Source organism: Oncorhynchus mykiss, chromosome 7 (assembly GCF_057628025.1).
Source record: "Oncorhynchus mykiss isolate SJ-2025 chromosome 7, ASM5762802v1, whole genome shotgun sequence".
NCBI lineage: Eukaryota > Metazoa > Chordata > Actinopteri > Salmoniformes > Salmonidae > Oncorhynchus > Oncorhynchus mykiss.
Genome location: NC_143028.1, coordinates 33,314,428 through 33,326,965, shown reverse-complemented (window position 1 = coordinate 33,326,965; position 12,538 = coordinate 33,314,428). Strand labels below are relative to the sequence as shown.

Genomic DNA, 12,538 nt, shown 5'->3' with positions numbered 1-12,538 from the left:
ATGAACATGACCCTGTTGTGATAAAGAAAGGAAGGTCTTGACTAAGAGCCCTCCTCTATAACACTGACCTACTGTGTGAAAAACAAATACCATGCCCTGAGATTAGGGATGGGCAACCCCAGTCCTCGGGAGCCTGATTGGTGTCACACTTTTGCCCCAGCCCCAGCGAACACACCTCCAATAATCAACTAATCCTGATCTTCGGTTTAAAATGCTAATCGTTTAGCTGTGTTTGCTAGGGATGGGGAAAAGGTGTAACACCACTCCGGTTCCGAGGACTGGAGTTGCCCATCCCTGCCCTAGATGCACTAGAAAAGCCAATATGGACATGGCTACAACGCTGAAGGGCTGTTGACATGATGAGATGGTGAAAAGAACCCTGATGCAGAGTAACACACACACATGCAGCATTCACTGAAACATACGCATAATGACAATAAATTCTGAAAGTCACTTGACCCGTCAAGTAAGTCAGGAGTATTTTATCGTTACCCAAAGATTATGATCAATTGCCCGAAAATTTCAATGAACTATTTACACGCAGAAGTGCAATTTACAGCATTGCCTGCCTTTCACCTACATATACAGTATGGGAGGAATCAGAAAGATCAGTACTGGAATTCTTTGTATTTTGGTTGCTACCAGAAAATAATTCTCAGAGTAAGCTCAACTTGCCCAACTGCCGCAAATGATCTGTACTTCACTTAAACAATGGGGATGAACCAGAAATATAATTTGTAGGCTAGGAATTCTTTGCAGTTTGGTTGTTTTCATATAACTTACCCAACTGCTCAGTTCACCTGCCCCAGGCAATAGGACAACCCTTAATGTAAATCGCTGGAACTGATAATGACAACCGTGATGAGGGGGTGTCAGCAAGGAGGGTGGGGTGGGGGTTTAATTGTATTGTATTCCATTGTAGTCATGTGCCACATGAATAGTAAAATAGCAGGCTGTTAGACATGGACAGAGAGAACAGAGAGAACGCCCAGTCAGTCAGTCCTGTCATTTGCACTACGGTAAATCGACATACTGGATGTAACAGACTATAATTTGATTGTCGGGACACAGAGCTGCTCTCCTGGTGTGAGCCTTGTTTGTAGAACACCAAGCCTGCCTACACACACAAACACATCTTGGTTTCAGACACACACACACACACACTGCCTCTAATTAAATTAATGGACAATGAAGAATTAAGCCTCTTTTATATGGTTCAATAAGTCTTCCTTTCACCCCCAACAACACCCACACAATGCCATCTAAAACACATACACACACGCAAAAACACACACACGCACACACTCCTCTCAACACCACGGGACTATGTGAGTCCCTAGCTAATTAGCACAGTCGCTCATCTCCACTCATCAGAGCATCAGACCAATGCAATATGCAGGAAGTTCAGTCGACTCGTTCACTCTGCACTTCACCAGGCTCACACAGCATTACTCAAACCTGCCAGACAAGCTTGACTGAGCTGAGCTTTCTCAGTGTTCAGAACTCGGACCATAGAAATAGAATATTGGGTTGGATAGGTCAGAAATGACATCTGACTCACATTCAGGTTTCCAATACTTTCTATTTAAAAAAAAATGAATAAAAACATAGAAGCATGAATCTGTCTTGTGTTCCCTTGTTCAATGTTGTTTGAAAGTCACTTTCAGGTTAATACAGGTTACAGAGGGCAGGTTTTTGTACAGGCATGGGGTGTGAAGAGTTACCATGATCTGCTCGGACTGACATGGATCTGCAGAGCTGCCATTTGATCTCTCTGGTGGGTGGAAGGTTATCATAAAGGTCATGTATTAATAGTGTACCTTCAGAACACCATCAGACCAGATTTTCCTTTCTCACTGATAACAAACTGACACAGGGTTCAGTCAGGATCAGAAAGCCTGTCTGACTGACTGACTGCTCTAGTATGTTGTTTAATAAGGGGGGGAAAAAACATCACACGCTTAAAAATAGTCTTGGAATTATCTAATAGATCTTTGGAAAAAGGAACAAACGGCTATTGGATAACATACTGTAATCATTTTTTTAATCACACATCATTTACCCACTTTGGGGGAAATGTGGTTAGCAGACTTACATAAAGAAATGTATATAGATCAAATAAATACTGCTTTGCTTATAACCATTATGTAAAATTAATGTTTTTTTAATTTAATTTTTTAAATATGACAGCTGAGGTCAGATGTCTATCAGCATCACTAGGATGCTTGAGAAGAGTATAAACAATATATCAAAGTCTCTGAGATATCACATATTTGCCAACAACCATAAAAATCTGTTTTTTATTTGATTAGCTGTATTAACATAACTTGATTTGTGTATTGATTGTCCTTATTGACACAACTTTAAAAGGTTACACTGACCAGCTAGTCGAGTCCTATTGAAATGTGATACTGAGAGCTGGATGGATACTATTCTGCCTTTACACAGAGTCGTTGACCCGTGTAGCAGTCCGGACATCTGACCGACACACAAACAGACACAGACACCTCCCCGCCCCCCCTGGCCCTGTGACAAACACATAGTTTATTTTGCAGTCTACTCATCGTCATCATCATCAGCAGCTTCCTCGTATCCTCTCAACTCTTTCTCCACCTGAAAACAGGATGTAATCGCAGGCTGAATCTAGCACGTCACCTCAGCACGTCATTTCCTATCACAAACTCCTGTCACGTGCCTCGACCTGTTGTTTCGGCCTATTGTTTCCGAAATTGTATTTTTTTTTAAATTCTGTTCATACGAGTTTGTGTCAACATCTGCTACCAGATAGCTAGCTAGGTTGCAATGGAGCCCGATTTGCCTGGAATAGCTAATGAACATTTCCAGCGTTGTATAAGCTATGTTTATTACGTTCTCGTCCGGGACAATATTGACAATCTGGAGTTCCCTTGTGGCTATTGTTTGCTTGAGGAGGATTTCAGGAATATGTTGGCTATCCTTAGCAAGCAAATTTCTATCCTGCACGCACTTATGGAACTCTTGTTCTCAAGCGTACGTGTAGGTATGTACGGCAGGACCAAAACAGAGAGATAGGTAGGAGCAGCCATGTAATGTTTTGTAAAACCTTGAATCAGCCCTTGCCTGGACAGGAAGCCAGTGTAGGGAGGCTAGCACTGGAGTAATATGATAAAAAAAATTGGTTCTAGTCAGGATTCCAGCAGCCGTATTTAGCACTAACTGAAGTTTATTTAGTGCTTTATCCGGGTAGCCGGAAAGTAGAGCATTGCAGTAGTCTAACCTAGAAGTAACAAAAGCATGGATGAATTTTTCTGCATCCTTTTTGGACAGAAAGTTTCTGAATTTTGCAATGTTACGTAGATGGAAAAAAGCTGTCCTTGAAACAGTCTTGATATGTTCGTCAAAAGAGAGATCAGGGTCCAGAGTAATGCCGAGGTCCTTCACAGTTTTATTTGAGATGACTGTACAGCCATTAAGATTAATTGTCAGATTCAATAGATCTCTTTGTTTCTTGGGACCTCTGTTTTGTCCGAGTTTAAAAGTAGAAGGTTTGCAGCCATCCACTTCCTTATGTCTGAAACACAGGCTTCTAGCGAGGGCAATTTAGGGGCTTCACCATGTTTCATTGAAATGTACAGCTGTGTGTCATCCGCATAGCAGTGAAAGTTAACATTATGTTTTCGAATGACATCCCCAAGAAGTAAAATATATAGTGAAAACAATAGTGGTCCTAAAACGGAACCTTGGTGAACACCGAAATTTACAGTTGATTTGTCAGAGGACAAGCCATTCACAGACACAAACTGATATCTTTCCAACAGATAAGATCTAAACCAGGTCAGAACTTGTCCGTGTAGATCAATTTGGGTTTCCAATCTCTCCAAAAGACTGTGGTGATCGATGGCATCAAATGCAGCACTTCAGTCAGGAAGTTAAAGCTTGGTCGCAAATGGGTCTTCCAAATGGACAATGACCCCAAGCATACTTCCAAAGTTGTGGCAAAATAGCTTATAAGGACAACAAAGTCAAGGTATTGGAGTGTCCATCACAAAGCCATGAGCTCAATTCTATAGAATATTTGTGTGCCGAACTGAAAAAGTGTACGCGAGCAAGGAGGCCTACAAACTTGACTCACTTACACCATTACTGTCAGGAGGAATGGGCCAAAATTCACCCAACTTATAAGCTTGTTTAAGGCTACCCGAAACATTTTGCCCAAGTTAAACAATTTAAAGTCAATGCTACCAAATACTCACGGAGGGTATGTAAACTTCTGACCCACTGGGAATGTGATGAAAGAAATAAAGACTGAAAGAAAATCATTCTCTCATCTATTCTGACATTTCACATTCTTAAAATAAAGTGGTGATCCTAACTGACCAAAGACCAAATGTCAGGAATTGTGAAAAACTGAGTTTAAATGTATTTGGCTAAGGTGTATGTAAACTTTGGACTTCAACTGTATCTAGCTAGCACTGGCAATCATGTTAGCAAATGTCTTACTAAGATTACTGTTCTAAAATATGTTCTTGGGTTTAAAATAATCAATACGGAAACTTTCAGATGACGTTTGTGAGTGAATTAAACATGTTAAATTACACTTCACTGAGTGACAATATGAAAGCCAGTGTTTGTTTACAGGCAGGCAGTAGCTTTACGGGTAAGGACTGGCTGGGGCCTGGGCTCGTCCACACATGCACACTATTACGCACACACACACACGCAGGCACACATGCACAGACAAACACATGCATGCACACACACCCACACTTTCCTCACCACTGGCTTTGTCCCTAGCCTACACACTTCCCTGGTCTGTTAGGAAAACACAAAGCCAGGAACTTCTCAGCCCTCCAGAACAAAGACTTAACACTGGGATCAATTTCTTGTTGGCTGAAACAGGAGCTGCAGATGTGATGTGCTTCAAGGGGAGCTACTTGCGATTGACCTATAGTTGTTGTTTTCCCTCCTTTAATACAATAATTACTTCACCAAATCATGAAATGCAACATGCAAGGGAAGGCAAGGCACCCCACCTCTGCTCACTGAACCAGAAGCTGCTGCTGTTCATGGCGAGCTACTAGGGGATTGAATTAATACCTGTTGTTTTCCCTGCTTTTATTTCTATAATAATTACTGTACCAAATCATAAAAGGAAAACATGCAAGACAAGAAACCCCATGTGGAGGCGACAGATTTAGGTTTATGTCTCAAGACTTTGAGACAAATATTTGACTCTGATGTGTGCCACAGAAAGTATTTGACTCTAGTGACAAAATTAAGGAAATTAGAAGGGGAGGTGAGGTGAGGCATTTTCTTGCCTGCCAACACATCAGAGTCAAATACTTTCTATAGAACAAACTTCTTGTCAGGATAGTCAACCGAAATGAATAATTAATGTATGTGTGTTATATTAAACATAGAGGGAGTGAAATGTAGGTAAGCAATAAACATTTCAATACAACTACTAGTCGAATAAGACATGGGAGAGATGCCGATTTTTTAGCAAAGAGCTGTATTGCTAGACTAATACACTTGAATCAAATAGTCAAACCGAAAACTGCAGACATTACGAGTGCCACCCCCGCGATCAAAACGCCATTAAAAATACAATGAAACGCAGCATAACGTGATCATTGACATCTGCCTTGAAGGACACAAATACAAAATGCTTTCTGCTACTAAGATCAGTGAAATGTAGGCTAAAGCAATGAAGAATTGAGTGTGTGCGCGTTCGCGTAAAGGGGGATTCTGGCAAGGGAAGATGTTCTGCACAATACCTGTTACTTGCAAAGAGAGAGGGTGAAGCTCTTCATTCCGCTTCTGATCCTTGTTCAATCTTTTCTCTCAACAGGTATGGACCCAGAATTTAGTCGAGCGTCTGACCAATTACACTAGACTTTAGTTCTGGGTTAACCGACATTACTCTTAATATTAAACGGATAACTGGCTTTCCCATACTGCACAGAACACACTGGAGTTATTAGAACGGGGTAGCGGAGAGGTGTGCTTGAGAGTCCGTCATGACAGAGGATGTTTCAAATGGCGCAAATAGAACATCGGATGCACCTGCAGTGCTGTAAAGGTATAAGCACATAGGCCTAACGCATGGCTGGGCACATTCTGCAGCTAAGTTTAGCGCTATTCAGATCGGATGTGGGTAAGGAGATATTTCTTTCCAATGCGCGACGCCCTCGCCCGCTCTCTGATCCTGAGTGCAATTTACACACTGAGCGCATATAGTAGGAGGAATTTCGCTCCTGGCAGTCGCAGTTTCCACAACAGCGGAGTAGATGCACACAATTCGCCTGGGATGAGTTGGCAGGAAGATATTTTATACTACTTGAACTTACTTTTCGTAGCCCTGGCGAGCACCGTAACTGCTGGAGGACGTGCATGTGACTACCCTGCTGCGTTTATAACCTCCGTGGACGGGGAAGGTGACAGCAGCATGGTGGCCAAGGATTACCCCTTTTACCTCGTCGTGAAGAGGATGAACTGTTCACTGGAGGTGCAGACAGTCAGCAGCAACACCCAACCGGCTAAGGAAGTGGAGGTAGGGAGTTTAATTTGCGATATAACTATTATCGATTGCATTCAATTGTTGCAGTTTGTATACGGTGAAAATGTACTTTCGCGCAATCATGTACTTGCACACTAAGTGGAGGCAGACAGTTTATAGGACATACACTGCACTACTACTTTGTTGCGCGTTTGTTGTGGATATTTAATCAAACTGTTGAAAAATGTGGAGTCCTAAGGAATACATTTAATCTTTTATGAAATGTTGACTAAACAATATAGTGAAGTACCACGATAGAGCACATTTAATGTCACGCTGCACTGGTTTGGATGATTTCACTATTTTTCAAGTGAAAAAAATAAATACAAAGTAAATGTCATGATATAGGAGTAAATGACATGAATCGCATTGGTAGTGTTATTATTGCTTTTGAAGTATGGAATCATTTTTATATATTCAGTACCAGTCAGTTTGGACACACCTACTAATTCAAATGTTTTAGTTTATTTTTACTATTTTCTACATTGTAGAGTAATAGACATCAACACTATGAGATAACCCATGGAATAATGTAGTAACCAAAGTGTTAAACAAATTAAAATATATTTTAGATCCTTCAAATAGCCACCCTTTGCCATTAACAGCTTTGCACACTCTTGGCATTCTCTCAACCAGCTTCACCTGGAAGGCTTTTCCAACAGTCTTGAAGGAGTTCCCACTTATGCTGAGCACTTGTTGGCTGCTTTTCCTCTCTGCGGTCCAACTCATCCCAAACCATTGCAATTGGGTTGAGGTCATGTGATTTGTAGGGGGGCAGGTCAACTATGCAGTACTCCCGATGTGAAATATTGACATTTCTGTATGGACCTCACTTTTTGCATGAGGGCATTGTCATGCTGAAACAGGAAAAGTCCTTCCCCCAACTGTTGCCACAAAGTTGGAAGCACAGAATTGTTCTAGAATGTCATTGTATGCTGTAGCGTTAAGATTTCCCTTGACTGGAACTAAGGGACCTAACCCGAACCATAAACAGCCCTAGACCATTATTCCTCCTCCACCAAACTTGACAGTTTGCACTATGCATTGGGGCAGGTAGTGTTCTCCTGGCATCCACCAAACCAAAATTAGGCCGTCGGACTGCCAGATGGTGAAGCGCTTTAAATGACTCCAGAGAACAAATTTCACTGAGTTCTTCAGTAAGGCCTTTTGTACTACTAATGTTTGTCTATGGAGATTGCATGGCTGTGTGCTCAAATATATACACCAGTCAGCAATGGGTGTGGCTGAAATAGCCAAATCCACTCATTTGAAGGGGTGTCCACATACTTTGTGTGTAATATATAGTGTATCTAATATACAGTCATGGCCAAAAGTTTTGAGAATGACACAAATATTAGTTTTTAAAGTCTGCTGCCTCAGTTTGTATGATGCCAATTTGCATATACTCCAGAATGTTATGAAGAGTGATCAGATGAATTGCAAAGTCCCTCTTTGCCATGCAAATGAACTGAACCCCCCCCCCCCCCCCCCAAAAAAAAAAAAAAAACATTTCCACTGCATTTCAGCCTTGCCACAACAGGAGCAGCTGACATCATGTCAGTGATTCTCTCGTTAACACAGGTGTGACTCTGTCATGCTGATTGAGTTCAAAAACCAGACTGGAAGTTTCAAAAGGAGGGTCGTGCTTGGAATCATTGTACTTCCTCTGTCAATCATGGTTACCTGCAAGGAAACACGTGCTGTCATCATTGCTTTGCACAAAAAGGGTTTCACAGGCAAGAATATTGCTGCCAGTAAGATTGCACCTAAATCAACCATTTATTGGATCATCAAGAACTTCAAGGAGTGCGGTTCAATTGTTGTGAAGAAGGCTTCAGGGCACCCACAAAAGTCCAGCAAGCACCAGGACCGTCTCCTAAAGTTGATTCAGCTGCGGGATTGGGGCACCACCAGTACAGAGCTTGCTCAGGAATGGCAGCAGGCAGGTGTGAGTGCATCTGCATGCACAGGGAGGTGAAGACTTTTGTAGGATGGCCTGGTGTCAAGAATGGCAGCAATGAAGCCACTTCTCTCCAGGGAAAACATCAGGGACAGACTGATATTCTGCAAAATGTACAGGGATTGGACTGCTGAGGATTGGGGTAAAGTCATTTTCTCTGATGAATCCCCTTTCTGATTGTTTGGGGCATCCGGAAAAAAGCTTGCCCGGAGAAGACCAGGCTTGTCCGGAGAAGACGAGGCTACCATCAGTCCTGTGTCATGCCAACAGTAAAGCATCCTGAGACCATTCATGTGTGGGGTTGCTTCTCAGCCAAGGGAGTGGGCTCACTCACAATTTTGCCCAAGAACACAGCCATGAATCAAGAATGGTACCAACACATCCTCCGAGAGCAACTTCTCCTAACCATTCAGGAACAGTTTAGTGATGAACAATGCCTTTTCCAGCATGGTGGAGCACCTTGCCATAAGGCAAAAGTGATAACTAAGTAGCTTGGGGAACAAAACATCAATATTTTGGGTCCATGGCCGGAAACTCCCCAGACCTTAATCCCATTGAGAACTTTGACAAACTCCAAGCATTGATTATGCAAGAATGGGCTGCCATCAGTCAGGATGTGGACCAGAAGTTAATTGACAGTGTGCCATGGTGGATTGCAGAGGTCTTGAAAAAGAAGGGTCAACACTGCAAATATTGACTCGTTGCATCTTCTTCATGTAAATTGTCAATAAAAGCCTTTGACACTTATGAAATGCTTGTAATTATACTTCAGTATTCCATAGTAACATCTGACAAAAATATCTAAAGACACTGAAGCAGCAAACTTTGTGGAAATTAATATTTGTCATTCTCAACTTTTGGCCACGACTGTACTATCAGTCTATATATATTTTTTTAAGGCAGCCTTCCGCACCTCTGATTCAGAGTGGTTTGGTTAAATGCGGAAGACTCATTTCATTTACTGCATTCAGTTGTACAACAGACTAGGTATCCCCCTTTCCCTAATCTCTCTCCCCTGTAAAGATCAACAACTAAATGACTGGCATTTCACTGAGATGGGATGCTGCTGCTGATGATATTGATTGGCACATGAACAGATTGCCGAGCCCGTGGTCCTATCGCTAATATCAGATAGTCTGCAGATTATGGGGGTTGGATTGCATAAGAAGAATTTAAACAACATATTGAGTTCACAGTAATGAATCTCTGCTGACAAGTCATATTCCCAACATAGTGCAAATAGGGGACTTGGGTGCCATTTGGGATTCAGCCTAAGTAAGCCAGTAGTGTTTGATTACACCATTTTGTAAAGTCTGATTTGAACTGCCACTCACTTCTCTCCAATCGAGAGAATATAAGGGATATATATAAGGAAATACCAACAGTGTCTTAAATCGGGGTTTGGGCCACCACAAGCCCGAACAGCTTCAAAGCACCCCTGCATGGATTCTACAAGTGTTTGGAACTCTATTGGAGGGATGCGACTCCATACGTCCACCATCCTTTGGCGTTTTGTTGATGGTGGTGGGAAATGCTGTCTCAGGCACCACTCCAGAATCTCAATTGCGTTGCGATCTGGTGACTGACACAGCCATGGAATAGGATTTTTCATGTTCATCAAACCATTCAGTGACCACTCGTGCCCTGTGGATGGGGGCATTGTCGTCCTATGGGGCCATAGCCATGGTAGCCAAAATAATGGCCTGCCCAGCATTTTTTTATACATGTCCTTAAGCATGGTGGGATATTAATTGCTTAATTAACTCAGGAACCACACCTGTGGGGAAGCACCTGTTTTCAGTGTACCTTGTATCCCTCATTTACTCAAGTGTTTCCATTATTTTGCCAGTTACCTGTATCTTTTATGAGTCACAATGGCCCTGCTTTTGTTGCTGCATAGCCAGGCCTATCGTGTGTGTGTGTGTGTGTGTGTGTGTGTGAAGCAGGCATGTGTGAATTGTGACGAGGGGTTACCCAGTCTGAAAAGACTGCGTTCCCAGAATACTGATCAACGTCACAAGGAGAGAGCAGGAGAAGGGGGAAATGGAGGATGGGAGAATAGAGCGATGATGCTGCTGCCAAGGGTGTTTTGCAGGTTGCAGATATTTTCCCGTCAGTCTGTTTTTTTCCCCCCTGATGATTCTGACTGACTGCAGCAACTGGAGGTCGGATCTCATCTTCTAATGTTATCCTGATGGAGTGCTGCGGAAGGAAACAAAGGGCATTCTAAACCTCTTTTCACTGCTGTAAGGTCAAATCGTCTGTCGTGGTAAGAACAGGACACAGCCGGAGAAACCTGCAGAGGTGACAACGAGGGAGGGAATGAAGACGGGATGGGGAGTCATAGAAAAAGGGAAACATGCACATCTCAATGGTTAAGATGCTGGAGTTGCGGACAAGACATCCTTGATTTCTCGATCACCTACCGGCTACCTGTGTCTGTTTTGATTACAGGAAACCTTGTATGTTTGACAGACTCTGTATACTGTAACCTTGAGGGGCACTGAGGAGAGGAGAAGACCGTACATGTTTTTGGATGTATGTAGATGGGACAGGGGTAACCCCTGGTTGACGGTGCAACAGCTGGTCAGGAAGACCTGAGACTCCGTGGTCGTGACGGGGGCGGGGGAGGGATAGAGAGAGGACAAGGTGCGATGAGGATGAATATTATCCTCCTGGTCTCAGATCTGGTCAGTACTGCTGGTTCACCTAAACTGGCTCCAGTCTTGAAGCTTTGGTGTTGATGGGATCCAATGGAGATTGGGACGCAGAAGGTATTAACTACTGTGACTCCACAAAATGTTTCATCTGCACCACTACCACCTTTTCTTTCTTCATCTTTTCTGTTTTTTTTTAATTGTTTAAAAAAAATCTGCTGTCTCCCCTCTGCCATTTTAACACACAGTCAGATACAAACATTAATCACAAAGTGTCTTTGGTCTCTCCAGGAGCCCTGTAACAAGCGGGTGAAGCCTCTTTCTCGGGTTACATCGCTGGCCAACCTCATACCTCCAGTCAAGGCTGCACCTCTGAAGCGGATCGGACAAACACTGCAGGTACAACACTACACCACCATTTATAGTCTACTGAAATACCTATTCTGACAAATACAAGCACAGGACAAAACACTACAGATAAAGTGTTAAATATCATTGGTAACACTAACTTTTTTTAGCCTGAAGGAATGAGGCATTATGATGAAGTAATAATGCATTGTTAGACTTGTCATGAGTACAGATCCTTCAGAAAGTATTCATACCCCTTGACTTTTTCCAGATTTTCTTTTGTTAACAGCCTGAAATAAAAATTGATTTAAATTTCGATTTTTGGTCCCTGGCCTAACCCTATAATGTCAAAGTGGAATTGTTTTTTTCCCTCTTCAAAATGTTTACAAATGAATACAAAATGAAAACCTGAAACGTCTTGAGTCTAAATATTCAACCTTTTGTTAGGAGAGCCTAAATAAGTTCAAGATTAAACATTTGCTTAAAGAGTCAGTGCATTTGGAAAGTATTCAGACCCCTTGACGTTTTCCACATTTTAAAATGGATTGTTTTTATTCCCAATCAATCTACACACAATCCCCCATAATGACAAAGCAACAACAGTTTTTTATATTTTATACATTTGCAAAAATGTATAAAAACCTATCACATTTACATAAGTATTTATATCCTTTACTCAGTACTTTGTTGAAGGACCTTTGGCAGCGATTACAGCTGCCACCACCATGCTTCACCGTAGGGATGGTGCCCGGTTTCCTCCACACGTGACGCTTGGCATTCAGGCCAAAGGATTCAATCTTGGTTTCATCAGACCAGAGAGTCTTGTTTCTCATGGTCCGAGTCCTTTTAGGTGCCTTTTGGCGAACTCCAAGCGGGCTGTCATGTGCCTTTTACTGAGGAGTGGCTTTCATCTGCCCACTACCATAAAGGCCTAATTGGTGGAGTCCTTCTGGAAGGTTCTCCCATCTCCACAGTGGAGCTCTGTCAGAGTGACCATCGGGTTCTTGGTCACCTCCCTGACCAAGGCCCTTCTCG

The 12,538-nt window shown here is 42.5% G+C and overlaps 1 protein-coding gene across 3 annotated transcripts in view; it reads left to right on the top strand.

Moving 5' to 3' along the window:
* LOC110527722 (rho guanine nucleotide exchange factor 3) overlaps positions 1–12,538 on the top strand; it is a 124,163-nt gene that overhangs the window by 86,793 nt on the left and 24,832 nt on the right. For 2 of the 3 annotated variants that reach the window (XM_021609182.3, XM_021609183.3), the window contains one exon: positions 11,447–11,554. In XM_021609182.3, coding sequence (XP_021464857.3) covers positions 11,447–11,554 — 108 coding nt within the window. Of the gene's footprint in view, positions 1–5,568; positions 6,533–11,446; positions 11,555–12,538 lie in introns of those variants that run through there. The other variant, XM_021609181.3, reaches the window with a different exon arrangement.